Source organism: Macaca fascicularis, chromosome 8 (genome assembly GCF_037993035.2).
Source record: "Macaca fascicularis isolate 582-1 chromosome 8, T2T-MFA8v1.1".
NCBI classification, from domain to species: Eukaryota; Metazoa; Chordata; class Mammalia; order Primates; family Cercopithecidae; genus Macaca; species Macaca fascicularis.
The window spans coordinates 122,716,437-122,741,520 of NC_088382.1; the positions used below are offsets into that span (position 1 = coordinate 122,716,437).

Sequence of the window (25,084 nt, forward strand, 5' to 3'; positions counted from 1 at the left end):
CTCTCTAGTCTAGTGTTTACCTATCTCTTTCCTTTATCAATGTCATCTTATTCTTTCTTTCACTTAGTTACTGAATCATAATCTAATCAATGATATAATTAGATACAAATTTTTAAAATAGCATAAAGAAACATTTTACTTAAAAAATATTATGTCTTAAAAGCATGTTCTGAATACTTTGCAGGTTCCATTAGACCATGCCTTGAGTCGCTAAAGAAATAAACCATATTCCCCCAGATCATGGTGTTTAATTTTTGCTTTCAGATAACAAGGTATATAACAGCTCTACTTAAACAAAGGAAAATTACTTCCAAGATTATTCAATTAATTTGAGAGAAACCATCAAGTATGGACTCGCATGCTAAAAAGCACAACTGTAGGTTACAAAAGGAATAACTTTTGTTTATACGTGTTTTGAATTTCCATCTATTTTTATGTAAATAGCCCAATCTTCAAAAATATCCTTCAGCTCTGACAACCTCTTCACATAACTTTCCTATAAGATCTTTTAAATACCCAAACCTGTAAAAGTCCACATTCAGTTGTTCTTTGTTCCCTAGTTTGCTTCAACAACATCAATGCAAGGATAATAGAAGCTATTTACTTACCATATTGTAGGGGGCTCAGAACCTTCTATTTCTAAGTAATCATATTTCTCTTCCATTTGAAAGTCAGTAAATATGAGTGAAATTGTGTCCCCAGGCTCTGCTACAATGGTCCAAGTGCAATCAGCATTGTTATGGTACTCATTAGGAAAACTAGGGCTGGATATGACGCCACTGGATCCTCTCATTGTTCCTCCACAAGCATCTTCAGCTGTTAAAAATGACAAAATGTTCAGTTTTAAGTTATTAAGATAAATGCAATTGTTCAGTTGTAAGTTATTAAGAGAAAAGCAAGTCAATATTTTTGGATAAAAATAACAGTTCAAATGTGATACCAAGTGCATAATATACTAATAAAGATTAAATAAAATGAGAAGTTTATGAAAAAATGTATAAGCACATATACAAGTATAAACTAGACCTTAACAATTTTATAACAATTGGTTGAAATAGCAATGAAAGTAAGCAAAAAATTTACACTCCAAAATTAGACATTAGGAAAATAGAATCAATATATATTTTTTTCATGTTTAAGCGATAAAGTGAGTTAAACAAAGGAAACATGTATCTTAAAGTCTGTGATGGGAAATCTTTGATCACTTTCTTTGTTGATGGAAAAAACTTTTGATTTTTTAATGCAGGTATGTACAACACAAAGACATAATTTAAGAGACAATATAATATAGTTCATGTCAATGGTATGTTTCAGAATTTATTGAAAAATGTTTGTAGAAAAACAACTCAAATAAAAGTACATCACATATCCAGGATACTTTGTTTACAAAGAAATAATAGGGTAACTAATATATCTTTAGAAACATATTCCTATGAAATCAAACAGTATATCTTTTACTAAGTAGTCATATAATGTATATAGATAAAACACATAAATAACTTTTTGACTAACGTTACTTTGGGATCTATGATTCTGATTTTCCAAATTGGGGCCATAGATTCTCCACTAGTCTACTTGTGGCTGACGATAGGTGCTAGCAGTGTGGTTATATGAGTAGCTGTGTTTGGTATGCAAACATAAGAAAAAACTCCTGTTTCATAAAGGAATTGAAGTTGGGGCATTCGCCTTATTATAGCATTGTTTAGGCCAATCATGCTAATAAGTTACAAGTTCACTTGTGCAATAAATGGTCTTATTACTTATGTTATTGCCTTGGTCGACTCAGGGAATTCCTTCAATTCAAGTTTTTGAGGAAAACTCTGGCTCCATAATGACCAATTATTATTTGATGTGACCGATAGCTCCAGATCCTAAATCAACAGAGCCGGACAATACCTTTCTATTCAATTCCATGATGGGTAGAAAGTAAAAAAAAAAAAATGCTTTGTTATTAGAGACAATTTTATTACTATATTATATGCATCAAATGGTATTTGTTTTTTTCTTTCTTGCTCTTTATCCATTTAGCTCCATAATCTATAAATCAAAAATGTAAGTATATTCCTCTTAAAAGATATTTAACATTTATCACACACTATATATATATATTTGTGTGTGTGTTCTTTCTCTTGTAAGTTTGTTAGATAATTAAAATTAACTAGTTTTCTTGTCTAGACCATGTGGCATACTACTACAAATATTTTCACCAATGCCTTCAAGACCTAAACCTTCTAGTAAGCCTGTACTGCTGTCTCTACCCCCAACTAAATATCACTTATATTATTTCCCTTCTCAAGTACCAACACCAGCGTTGAATACTACTTTGACAAAAAATTATTTCACTAGCATATATGCACAGTTCAACTGGCCCACAATCTATTTAAACAAGTTCAATAAGCTACTTATTTTCCTTCCTCTGGATAAAATCTGAAGGAGACACATAACATTCTAGATCACACTCAGATTAAAGAAAAAAAAATCCTACAGTTTAGAGATTATAGTTTAAGTGTTCTCATCTCAAAAATGAAAAGTATATGAAGTAAATAAAATGTTAATTAGCTCACTGTAGCCATTCCACAATGAATACATATTTCAAAACATCATTTACACATGATAAATATACATAATTTTTGTCTGTTTAAAAATAAATGATTTAACTTAAAAAAATCACAGTACATCAATTAATACATCCAGTCCTGGGTAATCAAAAATAAATTAACTTCATTTTGATTAAGCTTCTTTGCTCCCCATACCTTGGACTTGTGGCAGATGGAGCAGAGGTGGGGCTGAGGTGAGATGGAGAAGTCAAGTCTTCTTCCTTGTTTTCCCTGCCAGTATTTCTGTTCATCCTCCCCTTCTCACTGAGATCTCTATGGGCCTCCTGGGGTTATAAGTAGGAAGGATCAGAGGATATGAATCCTCTTATTTTCCTAACACTAATTTGGCATTGGTTTCTAGGAGCTTTGTCAGACAATTAAAGAAAGATGATTCTTTCACTCATACACCACTTCATGGGATCCACAGAGGTGTCACCTTCAGTTCCATTATTGTGGGTGATTGTGTTTCTCCAGCTGGCTGCTTACATTTCTCTCTTATGCTACAGGTATAGAACAGTACAGTTCGATCTTCTTTCCATATGTCTCCTCACCTTTTCAGATTGGCCTCTTGGGCAGGATGTAAGACCATGCCACAACAGAACTCCCGCACAAAAATCCCGCATTTAGTCATATGAAAACACACCCATTTATTCATCCTCTGTGGAAATGCAGTTTCTTTCAAAATGCAGTCCCTTGGGTTGCAATAGATATTTAAATACTTTAGCCATCATTTTAATGATAATAATATATTATATTCCATAAGCTTCAAGGCATAGAAATCAATTTCTCTATATGATCTCTTTGAATTTCCTCAACTTAGACTCACAATGCAGACAAATAACTCTACACTCCTGACACACGGAAGAGAGAACAACCCAGAAAACAGCTCACTTCAAGGAAATCTTTATTTCACAGCAAAACAATTTCAACTCAAGTGTATGACTAATTTTCACTTGAAAACAAGGATAGGAACTCAGTTCCTCCATCATTCAAGCCAATGTTCATGTAGATTATTGTACCAAGTTCTATGCTTAGCATTTCTGTTTAATATGTTTATTATGACAGAGACTATCATAGAATCAGTAGCTGACAAAGTGGTGAAAAACGTAAACTTTGCTTCAGTAAATGTTAGATTTTAAAAATTTTTGGTTTGGTGTCCCTATTTAAATGCTGAATTCAAGGCAATATTTTTTAAAAAACCATATTTTCTGTAATTATGAATTCATAGCAGGACATACTACCTAAGTCAATTTAAAAAGAACTTATAGCAGAGTTGGGACAAGTAAAAGGCAGCATTAAAACAAACCATGAAACTCTTGAATCCAATGTTGTGCTCTTTCTGCTAAATACCATGGCTTGGTCTCTGTTCAAAATGAGTTGGTACATATCCTGTAAATGACAGGATACAGGCTTCTATTCTTTCATCATTACTCTGTCATGGCCTGCAGGCTTGCTTGTTTAATAAATGATGTCTACAGCATTTTCTATCCAACAATTCACAGAAGGTGGGGGGTTCACTTCTGTGGTTGTTCCATAGAACCATCTCCTTAAGAGGCTCAAGATGCACATAGGATCAAATTGGCCATTTGTATAAACTTCTTGTGAAACAAAATTTATTCATTTTGTTATCTGTCCAAAAAGTATTCATTGAGATCTGCCAAGTGCCAGGAGGAAATCATGTAATCTCTCCAACTGTAATGACTATAAAACGTTTTCATGATCCCTGCTCTCATGGGGTGTTCTATTAGAGAGTCAGGCTCTAAACAAATGGCAAAATGAATACAAAAGATTACATTTCCAGCAGGTCCTATGAAGAAGGAACATTTAGTACTAATGCTGTATGCTTGGGGCCTTGAACTAGTTGACGAATTAAGGAACAAGAATTTCCTGAGGAAGTGATGCTGGACTGGAAACTCAAAGCAAAATAGTAAGCAATAACGAGATGAAAAGCAGAGGGAAGAGTGTTCCTGCAGCTTCACTGACACTTTTACCAAGGTAATGGGCCTGTGTGCTACAGCAAAAAGGGTGAGGGGCTATTTGGTACCAAATGCAATTGGAAGGGCAACTAAGGGTTAGACCTTGCAGGACATTTCTGACAAGGCTATGGAATTTATTCATAGTAATGGAACATTAAAGTGTTTTTAGTGGGGATCTGGCACAATTGGATTTAGGTTTTGAAAATATCATTTAGTTGCTCTATGGAAGGATAAGAGAGGGAGGCCATAGTTAATGAAGATTAGGAGGCAGAATCAAGAGTCCATGCAAATTCTTGCATGCTTCATTGCTGCCTAAAGATAAAACATCTCGTTTTGACTGTATTATATTTTTATCTCATTATCTTCAAAAGATTAGTTTGGTTTTTCTAGATATGTCAGAAGAAATACCATGGTGACAAAATAAATTAGAACATCCATTTTAGGCCAAGGCTTAAGAATAATATATTTTCACCTAAATAGTAAAACAATGCCATTAAATACCTTAGACTCCCTTTGAGGTTAACTAGAAGTTGTGATGGCTTCCAAATGTGGTTGCTTAACATACAGATAATACAGTGAGTAATAAAAACAATGGTGGATTCTCTACTCTTGTTCTAGGAAAAGTATAAAGGTTGTAAGACATAAAGTCATTTAATTTTTTATATATGTATATGTATACACATTTACATAGCTCAGATGTTAGCAAATTGCATGTTAAGAAGCTTGCAAAGTCAATCCGTTGTAAAACGTGAAGAAAACCACAAATTCAGCTAATGGTTTCAATAAAGATAATGTGGAATTTTAAGAATGAGGACTAAAATTGTTAACCCTTTTGGACTTTGGATTTATTCCAACTTTCTGGAGCAATATTATCAATTCTCTCATAAGTTCTTAGTGCATTTAAATTTATTAATTAAAAACTATGGCTGTTAAAAATGTTAGTAAATATCATTTTAATTGTTTAAAATATTATAAATCTATCATCAAATAACACCATTTATTATACTTTAAAATAACTGAATTTATGTAAAATTCATAAATAATGCCTTTTTATCTCTTACCTATAGAGCAGGGAAAAACGTAACAAAATAAAATAAAGATTAGCTGTATTATAGTGAAAAGGTTTTTACAAATAGTTCACTATGATTTCAAAAATGTACTTTTTCCTAAAATTAAATTTTTATTTACTCTTAATCTCTGTGACAGTTGTTTAGATATTGTAAATATATGATCTTGTTTTGGCTTTGGGTATGAGACCACAACATTTCATTGAACATAATATAAATTGGAACTTCTCCAAACGTGGCTGTTAATAAAAAAATAAACACAGTTTCAAAAAACACCTAAATGGTTTTCTATAACACATCTTTTCTGATACTGATCTTATATTATGCTCTGCCTTGCTATTAGTTTCCTCTGAAATAGCTTAGGGTTGGGTGTGGGGTACAGTATATAGGCTTGTTTATCACCAAAGAGAAATGAAGTGTAAATTGTAGGAGAGCAGTACACTTGGTCAATTCCAGATGCTAAGCATTCAATTCAATTTCAAATTTTATCATGGGACATTTTTTCTACAAATCTCCTTTGCTAAATCTAAAATTTCCATCAGCACTCAAGTGAAACTGACATCTATGTGAGGCTTTTTATTTTGTCCCAAGACAGCCATCACTGTTGTGTGCCTAATTAGACAAACTATTTAAATATTACACTGTCATTAATTAGCCATCATATTACATATATGGAGCAGTAGTTAATTTTGTGTAACTGCTTCTACTTACATTTAATAATTCAACTTTTTGCATTGTTGTGTTTAAGGAGAAACCCTTTTCTCATGGAGAAGAAAATTGAGCAACTGGGTAAATAACAGTTCTTTCAGATTGATAATTTTGTTTTATGTTTGTCATGGTACAACACATAATACCTTTCCAGCTTATGAAGAAAACAAAAGTGTATTTTCAATGATTCTAAAGGAAATTAAAGATTCTCATATTTTTATTTTTCAGTTAAGCTCCCTCAGTTCGTTTCATATTAAAGCAAATGAAATTAAAAAGAAAAACATGTATAACAGATCAAAGAAAAATACTCAACATTCACTGAGATAAACACCTCTGAAAAGTAAAAAGAACAAAGTATAACGGCATTTTAGCTTTGAAAGTTCATTTTTGAATGCACAAATATGCTTTTTACAAATATCCTACATTAATTTCCATTTACCTTCCAAAGAGACATGTTGAGAAAATGAGAGACAGCTAATGCACTGAAGAAAGTAATTAATAAGTATGTGTTTTTAAACATCCAGGTTAAAATACTTCTCAGAATCTCTAAATAAGACAAAAATATAAGCATTCATTCAATAAAACTTAAATTATTTAAAGATTTGGAGAATAAAATATTTAAATTAAATCAAGTAATAACCATGAAAGAGCAACAGGGAACAAATTTACATTATTGACTTAAAAATTAAAACTGAGAAAAAAAAATATATATAATAACTGTTTTAAAACATTAAGCCAGGTCCATGAAGAACTGTGATCTAAGAGAGGAAAAAAACTAAGAAGGAGAGCCCTATAATCATTTGACTTTCTCTAATGAGACACATTCTAGACCATAGAATAAGGAGTGGGATTACAAGTAGAGCATGATGGTCCTTTCAGCTCAGGAGATAGAATTCAGGAAACATGAGGGAAATGTTAGTCATAGGGCAAAGTTCTAGAAAGGAGGAAGCTCTGCAGAAGAAAAGGACTCAAAAGATTTACATTGGGTTCTCTTCATTAGTGCTTGCTAAATACTAATAAATGCATGCAATTGGATGAAATTTCATGAAGTCACATAAAGAGGAATGTGTCAGATGAATGGTTCCAACGAAGCACACAGGGGTGAGATTTGTTCAGGTACCACTAGCTAGAATATAGAGTCCACTTTAACTGAATGGAGTATTCAGTAGAAATCTCAAAAGGGGTGCACTTCAGTAGAGACGGTAAATTACGCCTATTGGTAAGGCCACTTAAAAATGCAATACTTAAAGCTTAAAAACAAATCTCAAAAGACACAAAGTGAACCAAAAGTAACTTTAATACATACTAGAAGAAAGCTCAAGATTACTTAAAGATAACTAAATCCAGACACTAAGTATCTTTAAATTCATCACGTTCAACATACAGTTAAAAGAAAGTACTAGCTATGTCAATAAACATAAAGATACAACCCATAACCAAGAGAAAAATCATTAGAAACAAACCAAAAAATATGGAGATGATGGAATTAGAAAATAAGGACTTTATAACATATATAACTATATTCAACTACTTAAAACAAGGGTTAGCACACTACACCCCAGACTAAATCTGGCTTATAGACTTTTTTTCGTATTGCCTGTGATCTAGTAATGATTTTTACATTTTTAAAGGATTGTAAAAACCAACAAACCAAAATCAAAGATGAATACATGTTAGAGACTATGTAACCACAGCAAAGCCTAAAATATTTACTATATAGCCCTTTTCAGAAAAACTGAACTCAATGAACACTGTGAGGAAAGAAAGGGAAGATATAAAAAGATGAGCACATGAAACTTTAAGAGATGCAAAATATATTACTAGAAATTAAAAAAAAAAATACTCAGTGGGCCTCATAGAAGGGTAGACAGTACGAAAGCAAAGATAGTGGACTTAAAGACATGGCAATAGCAACTATTCAGAATGCAGCTATGAGAAAAGCAAGATGTCTTTTTAAAGAACAGATATTCCCTGTAGGAAAATGCCAAACAGTTTAATATGTGTTATTGAAGTTCCAAAAAGGTTGTGGAGCAGGGGCAAGCATGGAAAACTATGGAAAGATTAATGGTCAAAGGATTTATAACTTTGATGAAAATATAAAATCCATAGTTACAAAAGGCATAGAGCTGTTTGCATCTTGATGTGATAGAGATGACTAGCTGAGATCTGAAATTCATGTTCCAATTCCACTTATGAGGTGTTGCTGGGAGGCTGCTGCCAGCCAGGACAAATATTTTAGTGCTTTTCACAACTAAGTGAGGCCATGTAGCTGCATTCTGATTAATAAGTTGTCAGTGAATTGAGATAGAATTGCAATCTTTGCCATACACATTCTTTATTCTCTATCTGGATGGAGGCTGTGTTCTTGGGCAGCTTCAATGACTATATGTTGATGATCGCAGGGTCTCTTTTCCACTTGCGTATTTAAAATGTCTGCCTCCCTCTCGTTGTAAACTTCATAAAGGCAGGGCTTATGTCCCTTTTTGCTTATATTATATCTGTTACTTAAAACTACTACATCTACATGTATAGTAGGGACTCCAAGTGAATTTATTGAATTAAACATGAAATGAACAAATAAATGAATATAATTATTTAAATTGATCATCATTTTGGATTCTGATCTTTGAGAATCCACAGAATAGAATAAACAGAATTTCAAAAAATACATCGCTGTTCAAAAACATAGGAATAGTATGATAAATGGAGCAAAAAGTCAAAACAAAGTAAAACAATGGGGTGAGTTGCTAAATACATTTTAAGAACAAGATATGAGGCCAGGCGTGGTGGCTCACGCCTGCAATCCCAGCACTTTGGGAGCCCAAGGTGGGTGGATCACGAGGTCAAGAGATCGAGACCATCCTGGCCAACATGGTGAAACCCTGTCTCTACTAATAACATAAAAATTAGCTGGGCATGGTGGCGGGTGCCTGTAGTCCCAGCTACTCAGGAGGCTGATGCAGGAGAATCACTTGAACCCGGGAGGTGGAGGTTGCAATGAACTGAGATTGCGCCACTGCATGCCAGCCTGGCAAAAGGGTGACATGCCATCTCAAAAAAAAAAAGAATAAAGAAAAAAGAAAAGAACAAGTTATATAAGTTACAGGTCAAAATAACATAATTGGAAAATTTCTACTTCTCTTCAGCAAGTGGAAATTCTTAGTTAAGTAATTTCTATTCTCCATCCTTAATTTCAAGAAAGGGCATCATCACTATTTGCAAATTCTAGAACTGTGTATATAGGACATTCTTTAAAGTCACTGATAAAATAAACTTACTGAGTGAATTTAGCAGTACAACTAAATACAAGGAAATATACAATAATATATCAGAGACATACAATTAGACTGACATTTTTAAAGTACCATTTTTAATGTAATAAAATTTCAAATACTTAGGAATGAAGGTACTAAGACATGAAAAAGCTGGGTAAAGCTCCACTCAAAATATTTTAAAGCATTTTTGAGAGAAAATACAAAAGACCTATGTAAACAAATGAGTATGTTGTCTCCCAAATTAACCTATGACTTCAGAATAGTCACAATCAAAATACTGGCAAATGTGCATGTGTAAATTGACAAGCTGATTTTTTAATTTCCTGGAAATGCAAAGATCTAAGTCTAACTCAAACAATCATAAAGAAGAATATACAGCTGAAAAACAACCAGATTCCAGATTTCAGACTTATTATAAAGCTGCCATAATCAAAATAATGGAGAATTAAAAACAAGTATAGAAGAGTTAACCAATGGAACATAACAAAGAGTTCAGATAAAGACTCACACATATTCATGACAACAGCAACACTTGATTTATGACAAGAACACCACTGTAGAACAGTGAGGATAAAACATCTTTTCCAACATTGGCCCTGAAAAATTCATGTCTTTCTCTCATTCAAAATACATTCATACCATCCCAATAGCTCTAAAAGTTTTAACTAATTCTAGTATCAACTCGGAAGTCCAAAGTCGAGAGTCCTATTTTGATATCATGTAAATCGGCAATGGATAAGACTCAAGGTACCACTGTGCAGAAGCAAATTACTCTAACTGTGAACCTCTGAAATCAAAAATGTTCTGTGCTTCTTAAATACAATGGTCAGACAGACATAAGATAGACATTCCCATTCCAATAGGGAGAAATAGGACAGAAGAAAAGGGTAACAAGTAAGACTGAAATTTAACAAGGTAAACAATATTATGTCTTGTAGCTCAAGAATAATATTCTTTGGTTCAGTGTGTAACCTCCAGGGATTGAGATTGGGTTCCCAAAGCTTCAAGCAGCTTTGCTCCCATGACAGTTCTATGTTGTGGCCCCATCTTCAAATCGGTTCTGTGCCTAGAGCTCTCCAGAGCTGAAATCACATACCCAACAGTCTACTGGTCTGGATTCTCTGGGGTGGTCCGGCTCCCATGGCTCCACTGGGCACTGACCTAGTGAAAACTCTTCATGGTGGCCTCACTTCCAGGGCAGTTTTCTTTCTGAGTTCCACAGCTTTCTTTACAGGGCACCCTTTTCAATCTAGATGAAGGCAGCCATGACCCCACAACTTTGCTGGACATAGCCCATGTCGTTCCAGGACCCACCAAAGTTACTCCAGGAGTGGCTGGGAAGCATGGAAACAGAGTGCAGGCAGCAAGAGCTGAGGTTCCATAAGCATCCCCAGTCCCTTATTTGAAATTGCTCTCTTCCTCAGGCTCTTGTAGCCTGGACCTGTGATGGGAATGGCAGCCCCATGATCTCCAAATTCCCTTTGGCATCATTCTTCCACTTTCTTAATGAATAGTACCAGGCTGATCCATATTAATCTCTTTATCAAAGGGTCACCTAATCTCACCCTTCCTGTTCTCTCCTGTACACATCCTCATTTTTTATAATATGGACAGTCATACAGTTTTCCAAATCCTTAAGTTCCACTTGCCTTGATTAAAAAATTCCATCTTCATATCATTTCTTTCTTCTCCTATTTTATTATAAGCTTGAAGAGAAGCAAAGTCATGCTTTGAACACCTTCAACACTTTGCTTAGAAATTTCTTCATGCAAATATCCTACGTCATTAACCAGAAGTTCTAGGACACTAGGACATGAATACAATGCAGCCAAGGTCTTTGCCACTTTGTAACAAGGATCACCTTTTCTCTAGTTTCTAATAACATGTTCCTAATGTCCATCTGAGACCTCATCAGAATCACATTTACCGTCCATATTTCTACATTTTTTAATGACTAAGTTTTTACCTAAGAAGATTGAGGCTTTCTCTACAGCTCTCCTCTTCTCTTTCTGTACCCTCACCAAGATTGTCCTTAATGAATGGACATTCACAATAATGCAGGCTTTTTCAGCATGTACCTCATAACTATTCCAGCCTCTATTTGTTACCTAGTTCCGAAGATGCTTCCACATGTTTAGGTATTGTTACAGTAGCATCCTTACTTCTTGGTACCAGTTTTCTGTCTTAGTCTATTTAAGCTATTATTTGTCACAAATCTGGAGCCTGGGAAATCCAAGATCAAAGCACTGGCAGATTCAATAGCTGGTGAGGAACCACTTTATGGTTCATAGATGGTGCCTTCTTGCTGTGTACTTATGTGGTAGAAGGGTTCAATGAGCTCCATGAGCCTATTTTATAAAAGCACTATTCCCATTCATGACAGCTCTGCCCTCAAGACCCAATCACCTCCCAAAAGGCCCAACCTCCTAATATCATCAGTATGGGGAGAGGATTTCAATGTATGAATTTTGGGGGGACATAAATTTAGACCACAGCATGGGACAAGAGAAAAAGACAGGATTGAAGTCATGATCTTTGTCATTCCCAGGTCAGAAGAAGTTTTCAAAGGATTTTTAAATTAAATACTGTTTTATTCAACAAACCATGATTATATATATTTATGGGGTATAGTGTGATATTTTAAAGTATGTTTACCATGTGGGATAATTAAATCAAACCAATTAACCTATCCATTACCTCTATTATTTATCATTTTTCGAAATGAGACATTTGAAATTTACTCTGACTTATTTTGAAATATACATTGTTGTTGCTCATAGATTCCCTCCTGTGCAATAGATCTTACAACTTATTCTAGTTTATCTGAAACTTTGTACCTTTCAGTCAGTGACTATTCACTTTCTCCCTTCGCCCCCCCAATCCACCAATCTTATTCACCTTTCCTCAGTTTTGCTTGTATTCATTTACTGTGTGTATGTAGTTCTATACAAGTTTATCACATGTGTAGGTTTTAGCATCTACCATTGCAGTCAATATACAGAACAGGCCCATCAATACAAGAATTTCTAGTGATGCTCTTTTTATTTATGTATTTATGTATTTATTTTTTGAGAGGGAGTCTCGCTCTGTCACTCAGGCTGGAGTACAGTGGTACAATCTCAGCTCACTGCAACCTCTGCTTCCTGAGTTCAAGTGATTCTCCTGCTTCAGCTTCCTAAGTAGCTGAGTTTACAGGTGCCTGCCACATGCCTGGCTAATTTTTTGTATTTTAGTAGAGACAGGGTTTCACCATGTTTGTCAGGCTGGTCTTGAACTCCTGACCTCAAACAATCTGCCTGCCTCAGCCTCCCAAAGTGCTGGGATTACAGGCAGGAACCACCATGCCCGGCTGTGTTGCTCTTTTTAAACTATTCTCACCGCCCTTCTTCTTCTACCTACTTCCTAATCCCTGGCAATCATTTACTTATCTGCCTTTCATTTTCAAGATTTTTCATTTCAAAATGTTTTATAAAATGAAATGATACAGTATATAATCTTTTGGGTTTACATTTTTTGCTCAGCTGGAGATCTCTCCAAGTTATTGCATATTTCAACAGTTTATACAATTTTTTTGCTGAGTAATATTCCATGGTATGTACGTGATTACCGTTTTTGAGAAAACATCTTTTAAAATGAGGTTGGATACCAAGAATTGACTACGAATTACCCTAGGATAAGAGCTTGTGAGTTCAATGACTTTGGTCTGCAACCAGACCTCTCAGAATGCAATGATATACACAACTCACCCAATAAAACATATATATACACACATATATACACACACGTACACACACACACGTATGTACATACACACACATATGTACATACACACACGCACACACACACACTTGTGTGTGTGTGACCTCGGCAAGAGTTGCTCTTTATGTTGTGTTGCAACTCCAGTTGCAATTGTCCTGAGTTTCTAGAAAGCCCAGTTCTTGGACTAAGAAGTAGTCATGAGACTGAAGTCATTGCAGAAAACTGAAGCTTCCCAAGCTGTCTTATTTCAATGCCTGGATAACAGTAAAAGTAGACTTCTCATGTCTAAATGTCAAATAGTGCTAATCACAGTTCTGACTTCATTGAAGATTGAACTTTGTTCCAAGAGTGTTTAAGTGACTTGCCTAAGGTAAACCAGCTGGGATTTTTGTTTTGTTTTGTTTCTGAGCCAATGCTAAAAACAGTCCTCTGACTACCTCAATAAATGGCTTAGTATTATAATTTGTTTTGCAAGTGGAGTACTGGCCTTTTAATATGATCAAAACTGCATAACTAACTTCTGTGCACAGTGCAATCCCATAATAGGGGAGCCCCCCCCAAAAGAACACAAAAAGGCCTATTTATCCCTGCATTGTCACAGCTGACTGTGCCACCTTTGAAATTTAACTTTGCCTTATTTTTTGGCTTTCTTGATATCTCCTCCCAGGAGTTCCCACTGCACTGTGTACTCCTTGGAGCCAGAGATGCTGGCCACAGTGTACTAAATGGAGAAACCTCAGACTTTGAAGTCTGGAAGTTTCCTAGACTAAGAATTATGAATATTTTGTTTTAGTTTTATTTATAGATACAGGGATGTATACTATGTATATAGTTTTTTATCAAAATCCAATCATCCGTAGTCATATTAGGAGCAGTAATTTAAACTGCTGACCTCAGTGCAATTGCTGAAATTTGTAAATAAAATTAAATACAGCAATGAACATAGTAATGTTGCATCTCTTTCCTCTAAGGAAATGAATAAAGCTCTAATCCACATTTAATGATTACATCTGGGGTAGGCACAGGAGAAAAAAGATAGAAAATAGCTACATGCCATGTACCATATTAAGCAACAAATAATGTTTTTAAGGGCTAGGTTTAGATGTGATTTAAGTCATATTTTCCTACTTCCTGTAGGACAGCCTTTAGCTTCAGGGCACCATCTTAACTGTGTTGCTGGTAGGGACATGCAGTCTTGCCGAGGAAATAGAGAAATAAACACATACTGTTGTTTCTGTCTCATAATATTTGAAATCAGTCATGAAGGTAAAAGTTGTGGGTTGTGGGCGCCTGTAGTCCCAGCTACTCGGGAGGCTGAGGCAGGAGAATGGCGTGAACCCGGGAGGCGGAGCTTGCAGTGAGCCGAGATTGCGCCACTGCACTCCAGCCTGGGCTGGGCGACAGAGCGAGACTCCGTCTCAAAAAAAAAAAAAGTTCTCTATGTTTCAATAAATTCACCTGCTTTACTTGTCTTAAGCAGCTGCTTCAAACTGCTAGAGTTTCTGAGAGTATTCTCTACAAATGAGAATCAATAACCACTCAAACTAAAATTCATGAAATCAATTCTTTGAAATGAATACAAGTTTTGGAAAAGATAATTGCTACCCAAACTAGTTAAGATGCTTTTTGAATATTAAATGTTCTCCACAAGTAGTTGAGTGGTTAAGAGGATTGAGTCGACTGACATAAACTGCAGAATCGTCATATACATGGAGGACAGTTGAAATCAATAAAGTAGATTTCACCTTCTACTAAATAGTATATAGTATGAACAGTGGAAACCTAGGAAACCATAATATTAAATTAATTGGTAGAGAAACAGGAGGGAATGAGGTAGATAGAGAAGTGGCTAGACAGGTATAAGAATAATCAATAAATTATTTCACAAGAAAGACAAAAAATGTTCTCTAAAGAATGAGTTAATAACAATGTCAAATGTCATGGAGAGACTCTACTTTAAAAATGTGAACAATTATGTATCTATTAGGAAGCCACTGCTGAACTTAGGAAAAGGGTTTCAACAGAATGTGTGAAAAGAAGCAAGACTGCAGTCAACTGAGAAATAAATTGCAGTAAAATGAATAGAAATGTTAAACAAAGACAAATTTTCTGAGGAATTTGAAAAGGGAAGAGGGAAAATTTACTGTTAGGAGAAGATAATAGAATAAAGCAATAAAAATTTAGTTTGTCTTGTTATTGAGAATAGGATGTGTTGGCTTCATTTGTGTTTGGATTTTGGAAAGATATTGGAGAGATGTCTATCAGCTGAAGGGATCCCAGGTGGAGAAAGACCTTGACCTAGGTGAAAAATGGGGAATACCACAGTGAGTAGATTAGCTATTATGCCTGGGTTAGTACAGTCATTTTTTATTTTGATCATGCATTAGCATCACCTGGAGGACTTTTAAAAAGCATCCTACTGTAGACCTCATTATTAACCAATAATGTTTTTACAAAGAGTAGAAATTGGAGGGTTGGAGATGAATTATAGGTATCTTTAAATGTTCTCTAAGTGTTTCTGATGGCAGCCTAGCTTGAAACAGAGGTAGACAGAGCATTGGAAATTTTGAGAAAAATCATACTCTAATCATCCTCACTTTCATAAATGAAGTAACATTAAAGTTTGCTTTCTGAGGGTAAAAAGCATGAAGTGGATTGGGAAATCAAGGAGAGCAGTGACGTTAAAAATGAAAGTAGGCACAAATAAAGACAGAGCTTTCATAAAATATAAAGAGCTGAGATGATGCCTACTTTTGTTACTTAAACCATAGTTCTTGGGCCCTTCCCTGTACCTACTGAATCAGAAACTCTGAGGATGAGGTCCAGCAATGGAAGTTTTAGCAAGCCTTCCAAGTGAATCTCATCCATGCTAACCTTTGAGATCTACTGACCTAGGAAAATTCTGAATGCTTAAATAATCGTCAGATTCTAATCACCATCTCAGGAAATTCAGAAAGGGGAGGACTAGATCTGACCAGTTCCTTGGAGATCTGTGAGACGTCTCACACTATATCAGCTGACTAGGAGAATATGTACTTTTGAGGTGTTCTCCTTTTTATTTCATAATGTTTTAAATTAAATACAATATAGATGCTGAAAAGTCTACAACTTCTAAGTGAATAGCTTGATAAATTTTCACAAATTGAACACAGCTTTGTTGCTAACACCCAAATCAAGAAGAGAACATTAGCCTAATGGTAGAAATCTCCCAAATACTCCCTCTCAGTCCTTACTCTTTCCATCCTGAAGATAATAGATTATACATTATAGCATAATAGATTATTTTGCATGTTTTGAACTTTATAAAATGGAAGTTTAAAGTATGTACTCTTTGGAATCTGGCTTCTTGCAATCAATTATTCTTTGTGGGATTCATCCATATTTTTGCATGTAATTATAGTTTATTAATTTTCACTGTTTGATAGTGGTACGTGTCACTATTTTAACTGTATTATCTTTAGTGAACCTTTGTGTTCTTTACAGATATGGTTATTATGTCTATAATGTATTTTGCAACAGATCTGAGTAAATGTCTAGTAATGTGTATGATTAAAATGTTTGTGTTCCATCAAAATTAATATGTTTACATCTTATCCTCTGAGGCAATGGCTTAGGACAGGGGGCCGTTTGGTAGGTGATTAGGTCCTAAGGACACAGCTCTCATAATGGGATTAGTGCCTAGAAAATATAGGCCCAAAGATGCTTATTCTCCTCCTTCTCTATGTGAGGACACAGCAAGAAGGCATCATCTATGAACCCAAAAGCAGTCCTTTACCAGACACTGTATCTGCCCACAGCTTGATCTTTGGACTTCCCCATATCCACAACAGTGAGAATGAAATTTATGTGGCTTATAAAGTACCCTGTTGATGGTATTTCTTATATCAGGATTAATAGACTAAAACAACATTATAATGTATTTCTATAGGGAAGCTGATATGATTGGCTCTGTCCCCATCCAAATCTCATCTTGAATTGTAGTTCCCATAATCACCACATGTCATGAGAGGAACCTGGTAGGAGGTAATTGAATCATAGGGGTGGTTTCCCCCATGCTATTCTCGTGACAGTTAGTTCTCACAAGATCTCATGGTTTTATAAGGGGTTTCTGCCTTCACTCGATTCTTATTCTTCTCCTTTCTTCTGCCATGTGAAGAAGGATATGCTTACTTTTCCTTCAAGCACAATTGTAAGTATCTTGAGGTCTCCTCAGCCCTCCTTAACTGTGAGTAAATTAAACCTCTTTCCTTTATTAATTACTCAGTCTCAGTAAGTCTTTATTAATATCATGAGAACAGACTTAAACAGTTAATTGGTACAGGTAGTGGGGCACTTACTATAAAGATACCTGAAAATGTGAAAGCGACCTTGAAACTGGGTAAAAGGCAGAAGTTGGAACCACGTGGAGGGCTCAGAAGAAGATAGAAAAATGTGGGAAAGTTTGGAACTTGTTGGAGACTTAGAGGCCTGAGAAAACAGGAAGATGTGGGAAAGTTTGAAACTTCCTAGAGAGTTGCAAATGGCTTTGAGAAAAATGCTGATAGTGATATGTACAATGAAGTCCAGGCTGAGGTGGTCTCAGACAGAGATGGGGAACTTGTTGGGAACTGGAATAAAGGTCACTCTTGCTATGCAAAGAGACTGATAATATTTTGCCCCTGCCTTAAAGATCTGTGGAAATTGGAACTTGAGAGAGACGATTTAAGGTATCTGGCAGAAGAAATTTCTAAGTGTCAAAGCATTCAAGAGGAAACAGACCACAAAAGTTTGGAAAATTTGCAATCTGACAGTGTGACTGAAAAGAAAAACCCATTTTCTGAAAAGAGATTCAAGCCAGCTGCAGAAATTTGCATAGTTAACAAGGAGCCAAATGTTAATCACCAAAACAATGGCAAAAAATGTCTCCATGGCCTATCTTCACAGCAGCCCCCTCCCATAACAAGCCTGGAGGGCTAATAGAAAAAAATGGTTTTGTGGGCTGGGTCCTGGGCCTTGCTACTTTGTGCAAGCTCAAGACTTGGTGCCCTGTGTCCCAGTCATGGCTAAAAGGGGCCAAGGTACAGCTTGGGCCATGGCTTCAGTGGATGTGAGCCTCAAGCCTTGGCAGCTTCCATGTGATATTGAACCTGAGGGTAGACAGAAGTCAAGAATTGAGGTATGAGAACCTCAGCCTAGATTTCAGAGGGTATATGGCAACTCCTGGATATCCAAGCTGAAGTTTGCTGCAGGAGTGGAGACCTCATGAAGAATCTCTGCTAGGGCATTGTGGAAGGGAAATGTTGAGTTTGAATCACCACACAGAGTCCTCACTGGGGTACTACCTAGTGGAGCTGTGAGAAGAGGGCTACTATCCTCCAGACTCCAGAATGGCAGATTCACTGACAGCTTGCACTGTTCACCTGGAAAAGCCAGAGCACACTCAACACCAGCCTGTAAAGGCAGCCAGGAGAGGTGTTGTACTCTACAAAGCCAAGGGTCAGAGCTGCCCAAGGCCATGGGAGCCCACCTCTTGCATCAGCATGACCTAGATATGAGACATGGGATCAAAGGAGATCACCTTGGAGCTTTAAAATTTGACTACCCTGCTGGATTTTGGACTTCCATGGGGTCTATAACCCCTTTCTTTTGGCCAATTTCTCCCATTTGGAGCAGGTATATTTGCCCAATGCCTATACCCCCATTGTATAATATCTAGGAAGTAAGTAACTTGATTTTGATTTTTCAGGCTCATAGGTGGAAGGGACTTGCTTGTCACAGATTAGACCTTGGAATTGGACTGTTTGGGTTACTGCTGGAATTAGTTGAGACTTTGGGAGACTGTTGGAAAGGCATGATTATGTTTTAAAATGTGAGGACATGAGATTTGGGAGGGGCCGGGGCAGAATTATATGGTTTGACTATGTCCCCACTCAAATCTTATTTTTAATTGTAGTTCCTATAATCCCCACATGTGGGAGGGACCTGGTTTAAGGTAATTGAATCATAAAAGCGGTTCTCCCATGCTGTTATTGTGATAGTGAAGAAATTCTCATGAGATCTGATCGTTTTATAAGGGGCTTCTGCTTTCACTCAGTTCTCATTTTTCTCCTTCCTGCTGCCATGCGAAGGAAGACATGTTTGCTTCCACTTCCACCATTATTGTAAGTTCCCTGAGGCCTCCTCATCCATGCTGAACTGTGAGTCAATTAAACCTCTTTCCTTTATTAATTACCCAGTCTTGGTAATTATGTCTTTATTAACAACATGAGAAAAGATTAAGATAGAAGCCTAGACTATCTCTTTAAGTAGAACTCAGATCATGTCAACATGCTTTCCTGTTTATAACATTCTAATAGCTTCATTAAATTTGGAATAAAACTGGCATCCTAACCATGACCAATGATCTTAATCCATATGCCTTTCACTAAAACAACATGAACCACAAATGACAATAACTACAAGACCAAGATGGGTCATGTAGCCTGCAATGTATATTGCATAGATAAGAAATAAATCTTTATTGAATTAGACAATTGGAATTTCAAGGTTTGTTTATTATTGCACTATATATATATATATATATATTTTTTTTTTTTTTTTTTTTTTTTTTGCAGAGACAGGGTTTTGCCATGTTGGCAGGCTGGTCTCAAACTCCTGAGTTCAAGTGATCCTCCAAACTTGGCTTCTGAAAGTGCTGGGATTATAGGTGAGAGCCACCACACCTGGCTGGGATGCATGTTTGAATAGCTTTCTCCCTATTCTACTTCACATGTCAGGTCAGTTAACATCCATTCATGTCTTTTGTTTATTTTCATAAATCTCCTGTAGTATTTTACCATATCTAAAATTAGCAAGCTTGAGCCCAGTTTACTTGAAACTGAAAAATTGAAAATTTGTGTAAGTCTGTTTATTTTATGGACAGTAAGTCTCACTCAGCAGCAAGAATTTGATCCTGTATGGACAGAAATAACGCCTATCCTTCTCACTTTTGTATTTTCAGTTATTAGAAATAAGCTTAGCATGGTGAAGCATGGTGGCTCACACCTGTAATTCCAGCACTTTGGGAGGCTGAGGCAGGTGGATCACCTGAGGTCGGGAGTTCAAGACCAGTCTGACCAACATGGAGAAACCTCATCTCTGCTAAAAAAAAAAAAATAATAAAAAAAAATAAAAATAATAAAAAAAAATTAGCCAGGAGTGGTGGCATATGCCTGTAATCCCAGCTGCTTGGGAGGCTGAGGCAGGAGAATCACTTTAACTCAGGAGGTGGCGGCTGTGGCGAGCCGAGATCACGCCATTGCACTCCAGTCTGGGCAACAAGAGTGAAACTTTGTCTCAAAAATAAAGAAATAAGCTTAGCATTTAATGGGTGACCAAAATAGCTATCTTAAATGATATTTAATAGAATGGCTTTGGGGGACATACATGACTTTTAGAGGGACATTTAATTAAAAAAATAATAGAATATTTCCCTCCTCTTATTCAAGTTTAATGACTCCTTGATTTTCTCATTCCAGGTGTAGGTACAAATTATTGTATGGAGAAAGAAGCACTTTTATCTTTGTCTGATAATGTTCTTCTAAGAATGATAAGAAATTGTCATTTAACTTACAGTATGTGTGTGTTTTTCAAATCTTTCAAACACACACTGAATTATTTGAAGATAAGAATCATGTTTAACATAACTAATGGTAGCCATATATTTGAGTATTTATTTTCTGTCAGTGAATATGCTATCAGCTTTAAATATATACAAACATTTGTCTATTTCTCTCCAAGTGCTTGACTGATTCACTTATCCATGCTGTATCATTTCTCAATAGGACCAAATTAATATCCTATCAACTCCAATCTCTCTTCTCCCATTATAATTTATTCCCTACAGTGAAGTCAAGAGTATTTTTAAAGTGAAAATTAGATTCTGTCACAAACAATCTCCTGTTTGTAACATTCTATTGGCTTTTCTTGAATTTGGAATAAAGCCAGTGTCCTTACCATGATCTTAATCTTAATACACAGACCTCTGAGTAAACAGAATACACTGCTCAGTTTTCATTTTCTTAAATTTAACAAAGCTCCTTTCAACTTTAGGACCTTTGTTGGTCCTGGTGGCTTGTAGCTTCTTCCCCAAGTTCTTCCTATGATTGACTACATGATGTCATTAAAATCAGCAATGCTTTACTTGACTAATAACTATGTCAGCTAAAACAATCCCCGTATCAGTCTCAATTACAAAATCCCATTATCTTTTCTTCAGTGAACTCATCACTATTTGATAGATTTTTTTTATTGTTGTCTCACTTGACTTTAGAATATAAATGCCATCAACTCTTGACTATATTACTATTACATTAGTTACAGCTTTATCTTGTATTAGAATGAGGCTGACTTATGGTAGATATCTAAAGAATAGCTTATCTGATTAAATATGTTTTTTGCTTCTCAGTATGTCCATATAATTTCTTGGACATTTATTTGAGAGGAAGTAATGTATTGAGCTTAAAAGTGGCTGCTCTAAATCAGAAAGACTTGGGGACAAATCGGACACTAATACTGTGACCTAATTCAATTTACTTAAGTTTATTCTGGATTGGTGTTATATCTGTAAAATTATTACTGACTGGGCATGGTGGCTAATATCTGTAATCCCAAAACTTTGGGAGGCCAAGGCAGGAGGATCATTTCAGCCTAGTAGGTCGAGGTTGCAGTGAGCTAGGATTGTGCCACTGCACTACAGCTTGGGTGACAGCCACAACCTGGCTCTAATTTTTTAAAATGTATTATTATTGTAATAGTGCATTTGTATTAATTTTAATGTTGCCAGCAGTCTCAGTTTCAGGTTTTCTGACTTCTTTATCAGTAACCTAGAAGTTTTATTTTTGTCAGTAAGAAGATTCCAGCAAGGTGATGGCACAATTGACTTGTTACTCCCTCTGGCAAAATTGCCACAGCAGGGGATTGAGAAGACACTTGCAGTCACATAGATTTCATTTCACTCTTGCTATCTCTACTAGTTAAATGACAGGTTCACTGCTGCTGCTTGTTTCTCATTTTCTGCTACAAAATAGAGTAGTAAGAAGAGAATAGAAAGTGAGAAAAAAAAATGTAGCAAACCCTTGTCCATGAGAAGCCCTGTGAGAAAGGCAAAGTATGAGAGCACTTTTAGTATAATTTGAAGAGTTCTACAGAGCCAGATTGCTTAAAAATAGGCTACCTCTCACTCTGCTCCTGAATTCTATATTTTAAATAACATTTGGACTTTGAACCTATTTTTCCCCAGTGAAATTCAGGAGAAAGCAGATTTTTAATAAAATATTATATAGACTAGACAATTTGGTAAATAATGGCTAATATGTATTGTGTAAACAAAGCCTTTAAAATAGACCATCAAATTTAATTCTAACAATAGCTCTAAGAGAACAAGAAAACAAAATGAAACAATAATTTTTCCTATTTTATAGGAGAGAAAATTGAGTCACAAAAAGTAATTTGCCCAAGTCCATGCGGTTAAAAAGTGGTGGAGTCAAGTTTCAAAAAAAGCCATCTAAGAGAATAGCCTTAATCACTGAACACACTGCAGTATGAGACGTTAGAAAATAAAAAGAAAAAGAAAGTGAAAAAAGTCAAGAATGGAAAAAGATGCCCAAAGGAGGAAAGGAAACCAAAGACATAAAAACAAGCATTGCCTTTTTTTACTTTTTCTAGAAAGTCCTTCCTGACTAGGCTGAAGAACACATGACAACAATAAACAATGTTCGCAGCAAATTTCTATCTAAATGTATCTTCTATATTTGAATTTGAATAGGAAAAATAGTTAAATTCCTAAAAATAGGAAAAATAGTTAAATACACATTGCAACATTTCTTATTGGATAAACAATGGGAATGCAGAATGTATATTAAACTTTTGATTTGTGTTTAATAAATTGTAATAACAGAATTATTGGTTTATGTATATAGAACAATCATTATAGCATTTCTATTGCATGTTTGTAATATTGCCCTGTATTTTTCTCTAAAGTATGGATTTAAATAGTCTTCAAATTTATTTAAGTTATTTAATAATCCAGGTTCAATATTCATATTCATTACACAAATAAAAAAAAGTTTGCTAATTGTTTTTAAATTTACAATTTGGAAGGCATCAGCCCAAAAATACAATGTAAAATATATGTGTATATGGTCAAACACATATATACATGTCATCTAAAAAAGTCTAAGAAATGAGGTTATAATGAATTCATCTACAATCTGCTTCAAGTATCATGACTTTTAAATGTTTTCAATAAGGTTATGCAATATGACATACAGAAAGCTCCTGTGAAATTTTATGATTGTACTATAGCTGACAAAATTTATATTGAAATATTTTCATTTCATTAACAATAGTAAGCTTCCCATTTGCATCAATAAATTCATTGTTTTCTAAACTTAAATGAATTAAATATTGTCCTTCAATGATAGATTTATATGCATGTTTTATTGTTTATTCTAAGTTTAGTGTTTGCATTTTGTATACTTAAATACATACATGAAAATTTTAAAATTCAAAGTCATGAGCAAAGAAAATAAAAATTCTAATATCTTTAATAAATGACTTATGCTGCAAATAAAAATAAACAGTGTTTTATGTATTCAGTAGATAATTTCAGCACCAATCTTGTACAAGGTATTGTTGTAAGAAAATATATGTCAGGTTCTACTATAACAAAACTTACTATAGCCAAAATGCATTTATCCAAAATTATAGCTAAGCAGTATCCCAGCTGTAGATTTTGAGCCATGTATTCTTCCTCTGAAATCTTGCCACTGAGTACTTATCTGGGTCACCTTTTCAAGATGTCAACTGCCATGTGGTTAGGGAATACAAACTAGTTTTATGGAGTCCAAAGCCAATTATTACTAAAAAGGTAGGTCCAAAGCCAAATGTAAATGAGTTCTGGATATTCAGCATTTTTGAATAATATTTCTCTTGCATGATAAATAAAATTTTGACTGCATAGTAATGTGAGAGGTGGACAGGGGTATTAGACACCCACATTTACATGCAGGGCCCCAGAAACAACAATGCTTACATTTTTCTAAATGGCTAATTTTAGCATCCATCCAAATGTCAGTTAGCCAGTTAGTGAAGTGAAGCTGCACTTTCAGTGATGTCCATGGGCTCTTTTATACAGGGCTAACATTTGCATAAAACCAGCTTTTTTGTGCCTTCTGTTTCCAAATCAATTTAGTTTTGCGTGCTAATATTTTATTAGAGCCCTGGAGATAAAGAAGCATGCAGGTCAGCCATGTGTGCCGCTCAATCCCCAAAGGAAACCTCCACTAAAAACCAAAAGATTGACACCAGACAAGATTAGCAAAAGAATTAGTCATGCACAATCAACTGTGTTAAATACTGGTGGGGGGAGGGGGAAGCATCTGCTTCTCTTGTCCTTCAGGGTGGCATGCTAATGCTTCCAGTGTATACTATTATGTGCTTCTGAGTGTACCATTGGTTTCTACGAAGGTGGATTTGTTAGAACCAACTATCACTATTATTTTAAATGCTACTAATGAGGTGAGCAAGTAAAATCTTCAATCCTCTGTGCTATTTAATCCCAGACCTACACCAAGGGAGCTTCTCCCTAAGGAATAAAACAGTTTGGTCTCTTTCTCAGTCTGGGGCTGAATAGGCTTGAGCTTTAACCTCAAAATACTACATAATGGCTGAAAATTTCCAAA

At 35.3% G+C, this 25,084-nt stretch overlaps 1 protein-coding gene across 5 annotated transcripts in view; it reads right to left on the reverse strand.

Moving 5' to 3' along the window:
• CSMD3 (CUB and Sushi multiple domains 3) overlaps window positions 1–25,084 on the reverse strand; it is a 1,225,248-nt gene that overhangs the window by 883,566 nt on the left and 316,598 nt on the right. For all 5 annotated transcript variants that reach the window (XM_045398613.2, XM_045398612.2, XM_045398610.2 and 2 more), the window contains exon 5: window positions 609–816. In XM_045398613.2, the coding sequence (XP_045254548.2) occupies window positions 609–816 (208 nt within the window). The remainder of the gene's footprint in view (window positions 1–608; window positions 817–25,084) is intronic.